The following is a 20,479-nucleotide window of genomic DNA, read 5'->3' on the forward strand; positions in this document are numbered from 1 at the left end:
CTTGTTTGATCTTGTTCTCTCAGGACACTTATTATCTCCTAGGAGCAGGCACTGATTGAGTGCATTGGGATACTATAGGCAGTGTTATTAATAATCTTTCATTCAGTGGCTGAAGAATTTGTCATTGAATTGACTGCTTGTTGCACTGTTCTTCCCTGGATGACTGCCTTTTATTTATATTGTATTCACTTGATTTTACAGGTAATGTGAAACGGAGAGGTATGAATAAACTGGTTCCTCTGGCTAGAGGCACCATGCCCTTGGTCTTTCTGCAGAATTTGCTTTTTTATCTCAGGGTTTTGTTATTTTGCTGAAGCTTCACATTCAAGATTTCACTTTCTAACTCCTGACTGTGATGGAATATGATTTCCCTGCAAAAAAATAAAAGAGGGGTCATTGTTGGTTTCATAGCATTTGCCACTTGCCATGACAACAGAGGAACCAGAGTGGTGTACAGATGCTAACTGGGGAATATGTGGAGCTCGTGACGATCCTAGTGCCTTCATGAGATATACTCAGGTCTGCTTCTCCTGGTTTTGACTGCGATAGAGTTAATTTCTTCCATATTAGCTTGTATGGGGCTATGTTTTGGATTTGTGCTAAAAACAGTGTTGATAATACAGTGCCGCTTTCGTTCCTGCTGAGCAGTGCTTACACAGAGTCAAGGCCTTTTCTGCTTCTCACACCACCCCACCAGCGAGTAGGCTGGGGGTGCAGAAGATGTTGGGAGGTGACACGGCTGGGACAGCTGACGCCAACTGACCAAAGGGACATTCCACGCCATATGACATCATGTCAGCAGTATAAAGCTGGTGGAAGAAGAAGGAAGGGGGGGGGCATTCGGAGTGATGGCGGAAGGAGGAAGTCTCAGGATTTTTTTGCTCCCAAGTACATCCTGCCTCAACCAGTCTGTGCAGGCTAAAAGACTTCTGTTCACCCCTTTTTGGCTGCTCCACCTGCACTTACTATACAAATAAGTATTTCAAGACATGTAACAATTAGTGGTTTTTTTAAATCTCATTTTAGAACAAATAAACAATAAACGGTTGCACTGAGAAGTAAATATGGAGTCCCTCCATTGAGTGCAGCCACAGCTAAGCAGCAAATGCAATTATCTGAGCAGTGTGCTCATTTGTCATCATAGCAGGTGCTGCGAGCAGTCAGACATAGCTGGCAGTGTGTGATATTGGATGTTATTAAAGAAAGCAGCTGTATAACGACCATTCAGTCAGCCATTCATTTTGGCTAGGATAAAGTCAAAAATATGATTCTAAGTAGAATTATCTAATTCTAAGTAGCATTATAGTTTGAGGAAATATATATACAGATATCTTCAGATGAGCTTCCCAAATACTTGTGGCTACAAATTTTCAGAAGTGATCTAAAGAACAAAGCATATGGATATATAGAAACTCTGCTAAATATTTCCCTTTCTAATAAAAAACTCATTTAGAAGAATTTTAATGAATATTTAGGAATTTAAAGCTGGTTTTGAGCTGTTAATAAAACATTCTGATTAATCATGGAGCAGGATAAATTCAGTGATCAAAAGCAATTTCAATAAATTCCTCTAAATCATATATATCACCCTAATTTCTTGTGATCCTCATTAATTGACTAGAAAATTTTAAAAAATGGCTTCTTCATGAGACTTTTAATGTTTTTCCTCTGAACCTGGTGATCATGTCTAGCAGGAGAGTGTAAAGCAACTAAGTATAACGAAAATTATATCCCTCTGTACTTTTGGCTTAACTTCCAGTTTTTCAGAGAAACTTGAAATACAGTATTTCAGAAATATCAGAAAAGCTACAAATGGATTCAGAAACAATAATTGAAGAAGTCTGTGGGAATTTCATGTAGTTTTTTGACTTAGCTTTTAGATTTTGTCATGGTTCAACCCCAAACAGCAACTAAGCCCCACACAGCCGCTCGCTCACTCCCCCTCGGTGGGATGGAGGAGAGAATCGGAAGGGTAAAAGTGAGAAAACTCGTGGGTTCAGATAAAGACAGTTTAATAGGTAAAGCAAAAGCTGTGCACACAAGTAAAGCAAAACAAAACAAGGAATTCATTCACTACTTCCGATCGGCAGGCAGGTGTTTAGCCATCTCCAGGAAAGCAGGGCTCCATCACAGGTAATGGTGTCTTGGGAAGACAAACGCCATCACTCCGAACGTCCGCCCCCTTCCTTCTTCTTCCACCAGCTTTATATGCTGAGCACGACGTCATATGGTATGGAATACCTCATTGGCCAGTTGGGTCAGCTGTCCTGGCTATGCTCCCTTCCAGCTTCTTGTGCACCTGGCAGAGCATGGGAAGCTGAAAAGTCCTTGACTATATAAAGACTACTTAGCAACAACTAAAACATCAGTGTGTTATCAACATTATTCTCATACTAAACCCATAGCACATAGCACTAAACACAGCCCTATACTAGCTACGAGGAAGAAAATTAACTCTATCCCAGCTGAAACCAGGACAGTTTTCCTTTTCATGAGCTGCTCAGACACCTCTGCTCAAATAAAGTTTTGTCTACAAGTAGATTTAAGCTGTAGCTGTTTTCTCTGTGAATACCAGTGTGGCATCAGAACAAGGTTACTTGTGTTTCTATTACATGGCATTCCCTAATCAGTGTTCAAGAGCTGAGATTTCAGAGTTAATATTTGAAAAGGATGCGAGTCAGCTTTTGAAAGGTTCTTGCATGAAATGAATCAATCTGATTTGTCATTTGACTGTGCCTGCCCATCGTTGCCAGGGTCCCCCCAGTGCCACTGTCACCATCCTGCTCTGCTTGCACTGCTGCGCAATGGTGCCCCTCGGGGAGGTTTTGACCCCTGTCCCACCTCAGCTCCCTCCTGGTCCAGCCTCCTGCTGCTCCCAGGCATGATCGGTGTAATCATCCACAGAGCTGTGAAAAGATGTGGGATAATGAGGATGGTAGGCACAGACTTACCCGCTAATGCTGTTCAGGCTCATCTGACTCATTTGGATGCAGCAGGTTAGGGAAAGATTGATGTAAGTATTACATTACATTACATAGAAAAAGGCGTTTTCACTGGCACAGCTACAGTGCTGTGACTTCAGCTTGTTTTCATATCTGCATCCAGAACTGCCTGATTCTACCACATGCTTCAACAAGGCTGAATGTACATTTTGTGTGCCTCAAAACAAAATGGCATTTTAAAATCCCATCCTGAAAAGAATCATGTTTAGCAACAAATTCTGACAGAAAATAATTTATTACCCTAAGTTTTGCACTTTGAAACATGGAAAAATCAACATTCAGGGCATTTCATCATGGTAGAAGGGGTTCGCAGCTGATGTGCAGAAGTGGCAGGAAAGAAATTACAGTGGTTATTTCTTTTTGAATAGGTTGTGGCACTTTAACTTAAAAGTTGATTACAAGCAAAATTGATGCTTGCAGATTTACTAAGGCACTAATGTTTGTACCAAACATAGTTATGTCATCATTCTTAAGTGTCATCTTTATTTCCCTTGGGTGGATTTATCTAGTTGGCAGATGGCTGTCAAATGGGTTATCAGTTTAGCGGTATGAGGAAGTGTATGCAGACCGATACTTTCCACTTCTCCTTCATTACAGGTTTTTCCATGAGTTTCAGCTGTGGTAAAGGGATACCTGTATTTCCGTCCTCATATTTTGTGTATCATGCATGCTTCGGCACTTTGAATATATAGTAAGTGTCTCTGACAAGGAGATACAGATTTGAACAAAGAAACAAAAATGTGGCATATTTGCTAACAACAGAAGTATTTGCAGTGTTCAACAAATTCATTTATGAACGAGCCCAGTTTTCTGAACCTGTCTGCGCTGAGGCCATTTTCGTCATTTATTTTATATTAAAACCACTCTGTGTTGTTCTGACTTTATTGCTATTAAATAGAGCTAAACTACATTAAAGGCCTTTTTTTTGCAAGACTGGTGTGCTGTAAAGAGAACCTTCTGTAAATGAAAACTCTCTATGCTCTCTATGCAGTCATTTATATTTGTGCTAGAGAAGCAGTAGGATGCTATGAAGTTACATTGGTGCATTTTGTCCTCAATCTCTGCTTAGTATTTGGTCTCCAAAGGTAAACAGAAACATAGGATGTAGCTCTGTGCTCTGTTATCTCTAGTGGCAAGTGTGTCTTCAAAGGTTTGCACCCTCTTTCTGCCTCCTGACCCTGACTGCCCTTTCCCATATCAGGTCACAATTTGACTCCCCCTTCTGTGCCAATACAATTGTTTGTGGGACCGTGCTGTGGATGGGATCGCTGCACTAAGCTGACTTAAGAAAATGATTATTTGCTTTGATTAGTGACCCAGTTTACAGGGCAGCCCCATGGACAGTTTTAGTGGTACACTGGTGAGGGCAGCAAGTGGTGGAACTCATGGAGACAGTTAACTCTTGCAGCCACAAAAGTAAACCACAAATCAGGCTGGATCTGGCTTGTCTACACTAAAAAGCTGCACTGTGGTAAAAGTATTTAACTAAATCTGATCACTGTTTGAGTCAGGAGAACTTGAGAAAAAAATAAAATGGAGTGTGCCATTCGCCTATATCATAGCAGATGTTCACCCAGAGACCACATTCAGATTGCGCATATGACCTTAATTCTTTTATTTATCTGTCTTTTTTAATACTACCTTTGCATCTTTGATGTTCATGTAATGTCATTTCTGTTGGCAAGATTAATAAATCAGCCCTCAATATATATCCCTTTCCTTTTCATATATCCAGTCAAATATTTTCCAATGTGGCTAATAAATGAAAGTGAGGTATTATTAACTTAAATTTCTGATGAAGACTTATACAGTTCCGTCAAGACTATGGTCCTGATTTGACTGCAACTGCAAAACATCTCGTTACAATGCTTTCACTGCTTCTTTTTGCAAGTACTTGCAGAATCATTAACTTGAATGCCATGCTCATCATTCTTCCCAAGATGTTATTCTCTCTGTTATTAAAGTAGTACAGAAGTCTACCAACTGAATATTTAGATGATGATTGTTCTTCTTCTGAGTTCTTAAAACCATGGCTTATTAGACATGGTCTAACTATGGATTTTTAGAGATGATTTGAATGTTTTCTTGCATTTCTTTTTTGCATTAGAAGTCTTTCCCAAGTATATAAAAACACAGGAGTTAGGTTGTTATATAATGACTACCAGGAGAATGCAGCAAAGGAAATAATAATAGTTCAGAAAACATGTTTTATTGACAAAGGCATAAGGTCTCTTGTACTTGTATATGTAGACTCAATCTCTTTGGGAATATTTGAAACATAGGATGTTCATGTTCTAATAGAAATAGGACTAAATACCAGGATGTGTTTTGTCTGTAAACTGAATTCCAAGTCAGTCTAAACAACACCCACAAACATTTTCAGCATTTCCAAAAAAACCCCAATGCTAAAATTTGAAAATGAAAAGGTAAGGTAGCCAGCATTGCTTCCAAATAAACTTCCTTCAGACACCTGAATGACAGGTCCAAAGAAAAACAAATGGCTTTCATAGTCATGTGGGTGAGAGGATCCAGAAACCAGGATCAGGAGCATCTGAGAATGTGGGGTATTCTACAGATGCTTACCCCTTTTTTCAAGACGGGTCACACTGAAAGAATTCGAGAGGAGGAATACTGGGGAAGCTATGAAGGAATTACCTATTAAATACAGATTGAGAATTGCATTTTATGTTGTTTTATTTGTAACATGTTGTTTTATTTGTAACATGTTGTTTTATTTGTAGCAAGTTTTTTCAAATCTTTTACTTCCAAGCCTGACCTGTCTTGTTAATTAAATTTTTGTTTTGTTTCACCATTAAGCTTGTCTGGTGTTGTAGATACAAGGTGAACCAGGGTAAAATGGGTAAACTTATGATGTAATATCTGCATAAAGGCAGAAGCAAGGAGTCTTAACAGAACTGTGAGGAGATGAAAATATAAACCAGCAGATATATCGGCATCTGGCTCCTTTTGCTAAGATGTTTTAAAGCAGCGTCAGGATGTTAAAGCCATGCAATTTAAATATGTCTAAGGTAAAAGCTGTCTTTCATGAGAAAACGTCCTCCATATGCCAAAGTGTAGACCTGTATACAGCATCAGAGTGTGCCAGTGTGGACAATGTGCAACATCCTTGCTCAGTAAGGCACTTGAGCATTTAAACATTAGTGTTAGTCATAAGTAACTACATTGCAGGAGAGTTTTTCTTTTTTCAGTAACAATAATAAAGAAGGTGAACAACTTCTTCCATTCTTTTGACTCTAGCATGCCAACCGTAAATAGTAAACTAAACATTCATGAAAGATTAATCACTTAGGAAATTAGTATCTTCTTATATTTCAGTCAGTGAAACTTCACCAGCGCCATCCGTTCAGTGACAGACAGGACAATGTTGATGTGGTACACTTCATCTTGAACCACTCAACCTTCAGACGATCTCTTATATAGGTAGCAGCTGGAGCAGCCCTGTAAAATACAGTCACGATGCCTAAACATGAAAAGCCAACCGCCATTGAAGGAGACGGTAATTACAACTATAATTATGCATCTTAAGCACATATTCATTTTCTGCATGTAGCTCAACAGTGTGCAAGTTTTGTTTTCTTCTTGTTCTTTCTAATACAAAATCTCCTTTGTCACAATTCATTATCTTTTGCTCAGAAATGTATTTTACTTGCCTTTTGAAAGCAGCTTTCCTGTGTAAGTTGGCTAGTTGTATAGCATGGCAGTGTGGCTTTCCACTGGTTAGTAAATCGAAAGAGTGCAACCACAGCCCTGTTACATGTCTTACATTTATATGTAGTTTACAGGGAAGATTGAGAAGACAAGGGTATTTTGTGGCTTCTGTAAGCTATACAAAGGCAGTATCTCCTTATTGCTTTTAGTTTCTGGTATGAAATGTCAAACATTCTTCATAGTAAGATTAACAGTATTTCTGTACTGGTACTGTGCTGTTCTGGATGTGAGAAATGTTTTTGTAGGATGATAGTACCTAATGGCTTATTCTGGCAAAGTGCAAGGCAACTCTTTGATATGGGAAGTGCTTTCAGTTCTCATGGGCAATACTACTCTTTCCAAAATATGGATATTTTTCATATGGAACAGGCATGACATTTCTGATGTTCAGCGTGGAAGAAAATTGCCAGGGAGCTTATTCTAGAATGGTTTCTGAATGAATTCTAAGAGCCAGAGCTGGTACTACTGAACAGTGCTTTCTATATTTTCAATCCATACTTGTAACATGCAATAGTAAGAAAATGGGTTCTGCTTCCATAGGAAACATCAGAAAGGACTGCTTAGCATTTCAGCAGAATATAACATGTAGTTCATTTTAAGAGTCCATCCTATTTTATTTCCTTTTGTTGTCTAAGCACCTTCATTGGGTTTTTTCCTCTATTTTTTTCCTACAAGTCCCTTTACTGATCAATTTAATTTTCAAGCAGTACATGCTAATGGAGTTCATTTTAACATGAGAGAAGGACAGAATTTAATGTAGCGTACGCAAAATACTTACCAGCTTCAGCAGAATTTTCATCTGAGTAAGAAATAAAATGAGCATGAACATAGAACATACACATTTTTATAAGCATCTCTAATGAACAAATTCTTAGCATATCAAGGTTCTAAGTTGCCATAAACATCTGCCTTCTACTTGCAGATATCTCACTGAATTGAGTTATCTTCTGATTCAGTGACTTTATTATTCATTAGAAGTACAGAGGTTAGCATTCCCACGATGAACAAAAACCACACATCTTTTAACTGGGGAAGATTGAGATCTTTATGTTGCAGAATCATGATCACTCTGACACATTTTGCATGAAAATTTATCCTGTACATAATTTACAATAAAATCTAACTACATTAATGACACTACGAGTATATTTGGAGATGAGCTCCTGTGAGTAAATTCAAGACTCAGTCTTGATTTAAGAAGACTTAAAAAGCTGGAGCTCCACTGTAAGTAATTATGAGACACTTTCAGAATGTGGTGCTGAGTCCACTTTTGACTTAAAATGTTCCAAAGGCTGGAGTTAGTCAGCACAGAGCTCAGGCACTAATCTAGTTGCAATTTCTTTGCAGGAGGTTTTGCTTCATCATTGCTGACTGTCCTGAGGAATATTCTTGCAAATAATGGACCACCCCAACAGTTGCAAAAATACAGTCTAGGGCCATACATTTTTGCTTTTTGATATCTTTAGTCCTAACGAAGCCCTGGTTTGGCCATTCTTCTTGTTTCATAGCATGTCTTCTGCAAAATCGATGATAGTAGGAGATGTATGGTTCATTATGCTAAGTTCATGAATGTGAATTCATTGTTCTAGGCTTCTCATACAGGAAAAGAAGACTTAGGGCACAAATCTTCAGAGTGGATGTTTAAAAGAGATCAGATGGAAGGTGCCTATTATCCTCTAAAAATAATAAATAGAATCTGTGGTAAGCTGGTCAGCTGTAGGTATCAATCTTAAAAGAGCTGTCTTCTCAGGAGGTAGTCAAAAATACAATTGACTTCAGATCCACTGAGGATGCTACATTTGTGACTTGAACATAAACTGTTTTCTCCATATTGGCCTGTGTTCTTCCCATGTTAACAGTACTATGAATGAATGACAATAAGCTGAGTAAATCACATTTCAGAACCTGAAAAGGTCAGATTGATACGATTTACTGTCTGGGAAGTCTCACACTTCCCAGAATGCATTGGAAATTAATATTCTGATCCTAATTCTTGCAGTAAAGACTGCAATGAACATGAAAAATTGCCGACCATCAAGCCAACTGTGTGATGAAGACACAATGCAAATGTGGCTTTTCCTTGTTGTTTTATTACAGTAACCAATGGGTCCTGCAAGCTTGTCAGATCTCTAGACTTGGATAGGACAAAGCACTACCTGCTTAGATCTTGTACCTAACACAAGTAGGTACCTGGCATGAGTAGGGAAATGTGGGTGTATCCACAGAGGTAGTGTAAGACACGGTGGCCTGGAAACTTTTATCCATGCTTTCCTGAAGAGCGTGAAACACTGAAAGGTTTCTCACTGAATTACCTTCCTCCTCTGCCTTCTGTAAGTTTTATAATAGCAAAATCAGATTTGGCCTAAAATTCTTGCACGAATTTGGCCTAAAATTGTGCAACAAACTTATTTATCCCTGACGGGGAACTTTGCCTAAGAGAAGTCCTGACCCACAAACAGAGACAACACTCAAACCTCGTGGTGTGTAAGTACAACTCTTCCTATTCTTTTTGACTAATACTTCACATGTTTTTGTTGTCTAATATGACCTTGCATTGCTAACATTTCTACATGTTGGGCACCCAGTTTATTAGCTATCTAGGCTTATGTCTTTCTAGCACCGAAAAAAGTCCAGCACGGTCCAGTCCAGAGGAAGTCACAATAATTGCTTGCAAAGCTCTATCTGCATATGATCCATTTCATTGGCTTGACAATTAATTAATAATGTAGAAATTTATTTTATAACATATACAAAAAGTCTGATAGCTTTTTTGGAATTACAGATTACTTTGCATACCACTTTTTTTTTATGGCACCAGCACGCAGAATTGCTTAGCAGCAGTCAGTTTTGCATAGTAGTAATGTGAGCAGTAACATTGCAACAGTGGGCCATATTTTACGGGGTAGTTCCAAGAATCATTATCCCTCTCACAGTGAAAAATCAAGGAAACTTTGTCAGTATAAAATAAGTTTAAAAAAAACCCAAAACATGAAATCTGACTAGTACCCTCTGATAAGGGGTGTATAAAAAATTTGGGAAAATAAGGTAAGGATATAACAGCCCCCACAATCTGCTAAATGGCCATCTCATACAGCAAAGACTCCTATGGTTTTATACATTTTTTTCTGTCCTTAATTTCCTCACCAGCCAACACATTAACGTTTTGAGCTCTCTCCTGAGCTTTCTGATGTTCTATCTTCACTGCAGTTTCTGACTTGCAGGTTAGTCTGAGCCCATATTCAGGACTCCCTCCTTTAGTCTTGTTGGCTTATTTGTGGCTATAGTCTAAAACATAAATAAGACTTCAAGTAAAATGGCAGCTTACTCAGACTACACTTTCCCTGCTCTTAGTCTAGAAAGATGAGAAAGTTTCCCTTAAAATACTGTAAGGAAAAAAAAATCAGAAAATTATTGGGTTTCCTAGAGCATAAGGAGTTATAGACTATAGCACCAAATATACCTAATCATATCTGTATCATTAGGGCAGGATGACGTATCCTGGAAGATGTAACAGCTGAGCAATAGTTTGCTCTGGGTCACATAAACTCAGGTTAACTGACTTAACACCTAATAACCTGATACGAGCTCTATGAATATTAATACCATGAAGAAATGAGGTCCTATCAACCCTTTTCTGGAACAACGAGTAATTCTAGACAGTGCTTTTGTGAGACTTAGTTGATTTTAGTGGAGGATTCACTGAACTTTTGATAAGTGGGATCACATGAAGATCTGTTTAAAAAAGCACAAGACGAGTATATAGATCTAAAAGGATCCCACATAGTGATGATTTTGTTCCTGCATCAAAGACTATCCATTTCTATTTTAACAAACCAGAACATCAAAAATGCTCTTTAGTTTTCCTGTAGGATGAAAATACAGTGCCTGAGGAATGCACTCTACTGTTTCTCTATGCTGTGATTTATAGAAGAACATTTATATTTAGTGCTAAGCTGCATTTAGATTTAGTGTCACCATGAAATGTAATTTGCGTATTGTTGAAATGCTTCTCCAATAATTCAGAAAGACAGGGTTTGCCACAAACAGCTGAAGTGCTGAGTTATGAGCTGCCTATCCTCTTGCTTTCCTCTTTGAAAAGTATTACAGAGTTAATGACCTGAAATAGCTTTCTAATAATAACAATAATGTTAAACATGGTAATAATTATTTATCTATCTCTCTTATTGCTCAAATACCCAACCAACTAACAACATTGGTCTTTTAATGACATGTGCAAAACCCCCAAACACAAAAAGACCATTATTAACACAGCTTGTCTGAATTACAAGTCTCCAGGGATAGCTGTAATGTGGGTGCGGTGTGACTATGTAGCTTACATGAACGCATGCATATACGCTGTTCAGGACAGACCTCAGGGGTGGTAAAACTCCTTTATCACCCCTCCTCAGTGACTTTGTTCCTCCTGAAGAGCACCAACTGCTATCACAACTGACACAAGTGAATAACTTTTAGTTCTACCCTGAGCTTCAGCTTTTATACTAGTGACACAGCTCATGACATAAAGTAGAGTGCAAGGAAACTGGAGGATTGGAGAGTCCTCCTTGGCTTCCAGCTTCTTTTAAAAATAAATTCTAGTACAATGCTTACTGCATCATACCCAAGACCTGGGAGAGATGTCTTATTCTGTGGATACACTCTTATTCTGTGGAATAAGAAGGACAAGCCTCTAACATTCTTCATATCACCATGTTTCATCTCTATATGAGCATGGAGCTGTGCAGGCAGGAATGTTCTGAAGCTCACTTTGGAGCAATTGTTTTAAATTTTTGCAGAAATAACTTTTGAAGCTGCACTTGTGCTTGTTGGATGTTTCTGTAGTACCCACTACTCATCTGGCTGCACGATTCCATGCAATTACTGATCATTTTTTCTAGGCTTGTTTTGTGGCAATATATATTTCTGTTTGATTTTATGCTTTTTCTTCATTTCTTTAAAAAAATCTTCTTCATGTGCCTGAGCATTTAGATGAAAAAAAGACATAAACACGCAGGAGCCAGTATTCAGAGACACTCCCCTCTAGTAGTGTTCCCACTATTTTCTTCAAGCAGCCTGAAATCTATTAATTAAACACTTTATTTTACCTGAAATGTTGGATTCAGACTAGCGCATTTGTTACCCTTATGCTATTAGAATGAATTAAAACCCAATAGCTACCTCTGCCCTGCTTAAGCCTCTGTGTTGCATAGTCCATTGTCACTTTCACTATTATGTCAATATGATGTCAACTTGAGCACGATACACTTTCACTGCTAATGCATGTTTCAGTATATATGATAAACCTCCAGCTGTTTGCTTGTTGTATGCGCTCATCAGAATCTGCAGTGAGGCCAATCTTGTACCATTAAAGTGCTTCCCTGGGAATTTCTGTTCAGCTGGAGGAGATCAGCAAAAGCATTAGTTGCAATAAAAGACTGTGCCCTATTGTTGCATGCAACATATCTCTTTAGAAGTGTCTGTCTTCATCTTTGCAAGCTTTCAATAGCAACGTAATGATCTTTGTCAAATGGATATCCTGTTACTGTCAGCAGCAGAAGGCATATGTCCAAACAGAACAAAGGAGTACTTATTTTCACATTTCACTGATGATACTGAATGATAACATTTTTGCATAGTCTTAAAAAATTATTGTGCAGGTGCTGTGGAAATGATAGAAAATGTAATTAAAATGAAATGTTTTGTGGAGGGAACTTAGACTCCCTACATATATCCCAGTTTTAAAATGCCTGTCAAATTCTGGATAATAACCCTTTGCCCATTATTACACAAACAATGTGAAACAAGACCCTAGATTCGTTCTTGTTTGCAGCCTCACATATTTTACTACTTTTCTCTGATACTGGGTAAAGATAAGAAGTTGTGCCTGATAGTTAGCTACAGCAGTCCCTAGATAAGTCAACTTGTCTATAAATTCTCGATGAATTACTAGTGGCTTAATGAAATTTATAAAAGGAACTAGGGAACTAAGGAATGGGTGGAGAAAGACAGAATATAAAGAAAAATTCAAAAGTGTTACAGGTGAGCGAATAAGGAAGATAACTGTAGTTTCTTCTTGCCTGAAAAATGCAACTATGACATGATCATGACATGTCACCTGTCCTGTCTGTAGAGAGGGGAAATTAGGCAACATACATCTTGAACATACATGGTATATAGGAGTGGAACGATAGCTGCCTATTTCTATTCTTAGTCTTCTCATTAATCTCCTATTACCATGTATTTCTATATATTTCACTGATGTGTCTCAAGTGCTATCCCACATGTACAAGCTCAAAGATACCTCAAGAGAGCCTATTAGCTCTTGGCTTCTCAGGTATTAGTTGGATTGCTTCTGAAGAAACATTGCTGGTGAATATCAGTAGCAGTTTCAGGAGTGACCGGTTAAATAATGTGTTCATACCAATATTTGCAGAGAGCATATTAATTAAATATCACGATGGATAGAATGCGTATGAAAGAGAGGAGTATTTTTCTTTCTTCTCTATATATGCATGATCCAAGTTTCAAAGTGTACCAGGCAAATGAATTGGATACTTTCCTGGTTATTGGGATGGATAGCAGAGACAGCATCTCTTATTGAACTTATTGAGACTGAAAAACTTAAGCAAGACATCCACCCCAAACCAAAGATGTTTCTGAGCAGAAATACTGCTTGCTTTTGTAAATAGGCTCTCTCTCTAGAGTCTCCAATGTTTTTATCATCTCCTGAGTGGTAGAAGAGGACTGTGGTACAGCATACAAGCAACCTGGGTCAACTTTTGTCACTACGCTTAGAGATTTGGTTGCTGGAACTAAGAGTATGTCTCCTCTTTCTTCTGGGACTGCATTCTTCAGCCATGCTGCAGCTATGAAGCCCTCCAGTCAGTCAAATTGGAAAATGATTCTTTTAATCTTCTTTAATCTCAGCTGGTGCTTATCTTTCACTTGTTTAAGAAAATCTCTGAGAATTGCCTGAGAAGCACTTTCATCTTCCTTGTTTTTTTCCTCAAATTGTAGGATATTGCTGTTGTGTTTCTTTTTGAGGGTTCTCCTGTCCTACGTATTTCTTCCATGAGAGGGAGTTCTTCATGGCATCACTTTGTGGCTTACTTATTTGAGTGCTGAAGGAAAGTGTAACTATTTTTGCTGTCTTCATCTTATTTCTTGATATTTCTTGACAACTACTTGCCATGTTCCAAAAAGCTGGGTTTGTGAAATGGTGCGAGGAAGTACAATGCAGTAATTGCCAAGAATTTCTTAAAACCCCTACATTCCTAATGACCGATCCACACTTCACATGCACTGGCCTTTGTTTTCACTCCACAGATGGCAGTGATGTTGACAAGGAAGAAGGCAGTACAGCTGAGAATGAAGAAAATGTCAAAGGAAAAGGTCAGTAATGTGGATACTTGGAGACCACACTCTGTATGAATGAAGCAGGAGGAAAGGTCACCCTCTAACATACTGCCTTCTCTCATGTGTTCTTTTTTCTCCATCACAGACAAATGGGGGAAGAGAGCAACACCAAGAACCAGAAGGGGACATGTCAGAGGGAGAGCCAGGCGTGGTGATGAGGAGGATGAGGATGATGAAGATGGGACAAGGAGAGCTGGGAATCGCAGGCACAGAAATCGTAGAGGACGGGGGCGAGCAGCTGGAAATGAGGGCAGTGATTCTGATGGGGATCCTGCAAAAGCCAGGAAGAACCAGGCAAATCAGAAATCCAAGGAAGATGATGAAGACGAGGAAGATGAGGAAGGGGCTAAAAGTGGGAAAGGCAAAAATGAGAAGAAACAGGACAAAAAGCCTGATAAGAAAGGGAAAAAAGAGAAGGCCAACAAGAAGAAAAAAGACAAAAAGAAATCAGGATCTGGGTAATTCAGTAAACTTTTTTTTAATATAAAACCATGGTTATCTTACATAAAACTTGCTTTTGTTTATAGCTGTGAAATACCAAGAGTCAGTATGACTCCCTTACTCATTACAGCCCAATTAGAGCTGGACAGACTTTTTTTTTCCTGCAGTGAGGAAATGCTGGCTGAGTGAAATGGAAACTTTCCACAAAGCCATATCCACTTTGGTGGAAGGAAGTCAGGGGTTTGTCACAAGTCCAGGGTGGGACGTTGGGAAATGACCAGCCAGGCCTTTCTTGGACTGCTGATACGCTGAGGACTAGGTCAAATCTGGTCAGGCAGAATGGGAACTCAAGCCAGGGTCACCCTTATTATAGTTAAATATCCTAAGTTTATGAGCTGTTCTCTGAAGAAAGGGAAGGAAAGTGATAGAGGAGGGGAGCAAATGACAGAGAGAGGTGAGAACAGGTGAGATCTCTCCTGCTTTTTCCTTTTCTCAAAACTAAAATCCCGCAAACCCTAAGCTGATAACCTTCCAGAAAGCCAAAGTCTAGTTTTATTTCCAGTGCAGAACTAAAATCTTGGCACTTTTCACAAGATTGAGTTCTTGTTTCCCAGCTAGGTTTGAGCCAGCTTTTTATAAAAAATCGGTGCCAAAATTTCAAGAACCCAGAACCAAGGACTGAGATGGGATTTTCCAGTCTGTCTCCCACTCACTCCCTCTGAAATATTACTGTTCACTTTTCCAAAGCATTTAATGCAACCTGGGATCTTTGGAAGACCCCACTGATACGGAGCACTTCAGAAAATTATTTTGTGTTTTTGTGCTATCCTGGCATTCTCTTGCTCCCTGTCCCTTCTTGTGCTATTGAAAGGAAACAACCCCTGTGAATGGTGTGTAATGGAGCAAATGGAACTAGGCATGCTTATCTCAGTAGAGAGGGAGAGAGATTCTCCTTCCCCCATTCAGCACTTGCTACAGCTGTTTGTGTTCCCAGAGGCATCACTGGAGAGCACAGCAGGAGTCAAAGGAAAGAAAAAAAGTACAGTGAGACATGCTGTTGCATTAATTTGTCCATGATCCCATTTCAATATACTTCTACTTCCTTTCCCTTCCCTACAAGAATGCCTAAAATCTTTCTTTGAGCTGGCTCTTCACTGTGGTGCCAATTATACCCCTCTGTGCAATTTCCTGTACTCATATAGCAACAGTCCTGAATGTGTCAATCCATGTTCCTTTGCTTGTTATTTAGAATGTTTCCATTCTAAACATTTATTGAGTGTTAATTAAAAAAAGACCACTGAAAATATAAAATTGAATGAGGGCACAATGTTTTTCATTGTCTTCCGAAGTTCTTAACATTAAAATACATATGTTTGGGCTAAATAATTAAAAAATGCTACCTGGATCAAAACTTTGTTCTTGAAGTAATAAGCATAACATTTGAGGAAAAACTGAGGATGCTCTGGAAGGTACCTCAAGAACATTATATTTTTAGACTTTTAGGAGACCAGCTGACAAGATTGCAGAGTAATAAATATACGAGTATTTTAAAAGATTTTGAAAAGAAAAACAAAAATAATGTAATAACAAAGGAAAATATGCTGATTATCTGTTCAGCTGTGTTTCAGACAACTGAAGGATTTGCAAATCTTTGGGACAGAAGAGGAGGGTGACAGCATAGAAATATAGCCTGTCTAGCAAGTCCATGAGGACCTATCACAACAAATACTATGTACTGTTTAAAAGTACATCTTGCTGATGTAGTTTTTTAATTGCCAAGACATTTCAGCATGAAAAAGCGTAAGAGTAAAATAAGAAGTTGAGAAAGAAAAAAAATGAAAAAACCCTGAAACAAAAAGAAAAGTAAAATTGAATGTGATATTATTCCACAGGGAGTTAATATTGTATTTGCTGCTGTCATTGTGGATTTTGCTAAACTTTACGAACACTGCCCTTTTTGGCTAGGTCACAGTACAAATTAGTAGAATGTGGTGCTGTTATCCTCTTCCTTCCCCCTACTTTTCACCTAAATGAGGAAAACATCTTTATCCCCTAATTATTCTACATAAAGGACATAAAGGAATCCTAGATGAACTCTGTGTTGATTCTTTTTTTTTTTTCCCAACCTGATTATCTTGATCTCTACTAATTTGTGGTAGTGAGTTTCACAGGGTAATTCCATGGAGAAAGGAGTTATTTGTGGGTGAGTTGTAAATCTTCTGCTCGTAGATGCTACTGGTTGTTGATGTGATTGATTCTTACCTGTTAATGAGGGTGTGAGGAGGGCCTGCTCTACGCTGTTCATAATCATCATCCCGAAAATATTCATAATAAATTGCTCCTTATAGTCTCACTGTGAAGATCTGTGATATTCCTAGGTTGAAAAACTATTTTGTTCTTTACTGGCTTGTCTAATTGTGACTAACTGGTCTTAGATAGAAACCTTATGCAGTCACTTGAGCTACAAATCCTCAGAGAAGGAATGTTATATTCTGCCTAGCCTGTGCAATTTCTGTTTTTAATGTATAGGTCTATATGTGAGCAAATCAACTGATTTTTGGTAGGATTACTCAAGAGTATAAAACTTATGCAAAAGTCCAGAGGTACATGGAAGATTACGACACTGCATCTTTTTGCTAGCAGGAAGATTGCTGAAGAGCACTAAGTGCCAGGGGATGTTACGGGGATTATCAACAAACAATAGAATTTTCACAAAAAACTAGGAGAAATGTAGTCAAATTTATTCACTTCTCACTCTAGACTCTTAAAGTCCTACTAGTCTTTTCCCTGAAAACATCCAAGCTCCAAGAAAACATTTTCATCTTAATTTTTACCTCTATAAAATGGCTTTTACCAAAATCATGAGAAAAATAGATTACATCCATAAAGAGGGAATGAAACTAAAATCAAAACACAGATGTATAATATGGGCATAAAACCAAAACACAGATTAGTAGTATAAGCAAGTTCATAATGTCTGTGATTTAAGGAGGCGCCATTGATTTCAAGAGCTCTGCTGACTTAGGAAAAGATGGATTATGTGAATTGAATTGGAGCCGGTGAAGATGGCAGCTTGATATGAAATTACTTAGTGATACTTTATGCTCTGTGTTAGCCTGAAGGTCACAGTGAACCCTTCTGGCCTTCAAATGTGTGAATCACAACCTTTCATGAAAGGCTAAGACTTTCGGTTGCAGAAGACAGGATTCTGATTTCCTGGCTTGAATCTCATGGTGTTCAACCACTCGAACTAAAGGAAAAATCTACTGTAACTGCATAAAGTTTGACTGTGTAGGGTAAACACTCTTGAAAATAGTGTTTTCTTAAAGATGCTTAGAAATTTGGAATTTTTATTATTTTCCTGGTCCCATAAGAAAGTGAAAAATGAAAGATGAGATGTGTTTGCAAAGACAAATTAAACAGTATTGGGCAATGGGCACAAGAGCAAATAGTATCCCTACTTTACCCCTTCTGTTCTGCTCAGCTTCCTTTCCTCAGTAAGCTCACTGTGTTAGCACCTACCCCGCATATTTCCCACCACTCTCGCTGCAGTCTCGTAAAACTGCATATTTCAATTTTGCATAACCCAGCAATCTTCTGTCAAAGGAAATCCTCAATATTGGGCATGTTGCTGTCTGCTTTGTAAAATGCAAAGCAGCTGATTGTAACAACCAAGGATTTAAAGCTCTCTCTAAACCAGACTCCTTTAGCCCTTCTGTTCTTCTTAAAGACATGACTCTTTTTGCATGATAATGCCTCAAAATTATATGCACAAATCTTTTTATTGACCTTCATCCGTTTGACTTAAATTTTCATATAGTTCTTCACTTGCTCGTTGCAATACCAGAATAACAATAAACATGTCCGGTGTTCGGTAGCAGTCTTTCTTTCTGTAGATATGTATTTTCTGTGGCACTGTTTTTTATCACAGGAAGTCTGAAATTTTATGGCTGATGGGTTCAACTTTCTAACGTGACAGTCTTTTCAATAAATAGCATTTGAGTCTTTAATACCAAGGCGTCTGATAACTATGAGAGACTCTTTCTTTCCTTTGCTAACTTACTCCTGTGTGTCTGAAATTTTTAAACTGATTCCCTGTAGCTTTTGCTGTAATGATATGTATTTCATGAAAACTAAAGGCAGATGACCAATGAGAAATTTGTACTTTGCTGTATTGCAGAAAGAATTTTGCTTTTATTGTATTTGTTTGTTTTGAAACTTTTCATAAATATTCTTGCTGATAAACCCTTTTGTCCTTTATGTCACACAAATAAACCCTTTGACCTTTGTCACACAAATCTTTAACTACAGCTGTGTTATCTGTTTTGGTAGAAGAAAAAGTTTATAATTCTTTAGTTATCCAGAAGAAAGAAACTATACAATTAGGTGACTTAGGTAATGAATCATTCAGTTCTGACGTCAGATTTTGAATATCAAACCCTCAGAAAGGTGAATTATAAGCAAAACAGCCTGAAAACTGCTTGCTTGATAAAGTCAGAATGAACTGTTCCCAAAATAAACTAGAAAACTATTTTAAAAAAACCTGCAATACATTTTCAAACATTTAAAACAGAAAAAAAATGCAAAAGAAAACACAAGAAGAAACAAATAGAAATGCATCAAACTGCTTTTACTAAGAGCTCACTTAGTGGTAGTCGTCACTGTCAGGTTTTTAGGGCAGGAAGTCAGAGTCTAATGATTTCCTTTTTATCATTTTCCTGTTTGCTGGCATAAGAAGAGAAAACACCTGTTGCTAATGATTTGCTATATGCCATTATAGGATATGTAAGATTGCTTACAGGGAAGGATACCTATGGAGGTTTTACGAAAGTGGACACTGCCTTAATCAGCAATGCTTTGCAAAGATAGTACAAACCAATGCATGGATTACAAACACAACACATCTGGAGATGCCATTATTGTTGCATCTGCTTACTCCGAGTGCTAGGATACATCACAGCCCTCCTGCAATGTGGCTTTGAATCTTTCCCATCTCTGAATTGTTACTGCCTTGATGAGTGGACAGGCTGTCATTTGGTGTTTAAACTTGTCTTTGCTGTGGTTGTGGTGTCTCTTCTTTCTCCTGTGGCACACTGAAGTGCGGTGAACAAGTTCATTTTTATGGCTGCAGTTATAGTGTCCTCACTTGCCCGTTGTGAGGTTGGGATGGACTCTTAGGAGGCTGGTTATTCCTGCAGGAACAGTCAATGGCTGTCAGGCACTTCCCCAAGAGCACTGCCCACCCTCCATGGGATGCTCTGGGTGTAGTGTTGGTTTAGCTGTGGCTCTGCATTATGTGCAGGCTTTGCCTTTCATAATAAAATTAATAACAAGTCTAAGTGAACTGTGTCCTCCCCTCTGTGCAACACTGAAGGCATTTGTCTAGGTCTGAAAGTTAACAAGAATTAACACCAAGTATGTGCTTTAGTGAAAACTTCTATCTTTTCTGTGTTTTGGTGATGGTTTTTGTTCCTGCTTTTGTTTGAAGCTCTGATTCTGATTCTGAGGAGGAGCCGATTACAGAGGAGGAACTGGCCAAGCTGAAGGAAGAGGTAGAAGAAAAAAAAAAACTAATCGCCACGCTACGAAACAAGCCATGGAAGATGAAAAAGAAGTTGTCTGTCCTGAAGTATGGTTTGATTTCCATAGTGAATATCTGCCATCCTGCTTTGCATTCTGCACTGTTTTTCTGAACTTTCACTTTATTTCTAGACCTACTGACACAATTAACTTCAAATCATCTCTAATCTCTCTTTCAGAGGATGTGCTTTCACAGAAAGTGGAGGCAAATGGCACTGCAGATCAATGCTTTCTTGTCTCTGTAGACCTGAAATCAAATACAAAAAACTCAGATCTTTTTCTTTTTTAAGTTTCCATTACATCCCCCTGCAAAA

The 20,479-nt window shown here is 38.3% G+C and overlaps 1 protein-coding gene across 1 annotated transcript in view; it reads left to right on the top strand.

Annotated features, from left to right (window-relative positions):
* Positions 1-6,479: 6,479 nt before the first annotated feature.
* TMC1 (transmembrane channel like 1) overlaps positions 6,480-20,479 on the top strand; it is a 71,605-nt gene continuing 57,605 nt past the window's right edge. Inside the window, exons 1-4 of the mRNA XM_075136329.1 lie at positions 6,480-6,519; positions 14,055-14,120; positions 14,230-14,602; positions 20,074-20,214. Of these exons, the coding sequence (XP_074992430.1) occupies positions 6,480-6,519; positions 14,055-14,120; positions 14,230-14,602; positions 20,074-20,214 (620 nt within the window). The remainder of the gene's footprint in view (positions 6,520-14,054; positions 14,121-14,229; positions 14,603-20,073; positions 20,215-20,479) is intronic.

This window comes from Calonectris borealis, chromosome Z, assembly GCF_964195595.1.
Source record: "Calonectris borealis chromosome Z, bCalBor7.hap1.2, whole genome shotgun sequence".
NCBI lineage: Eukaryota > Metazoa > Chordata > Aves > Procellariiformes > Procellariidae > Calonectris > Calonectris borealis.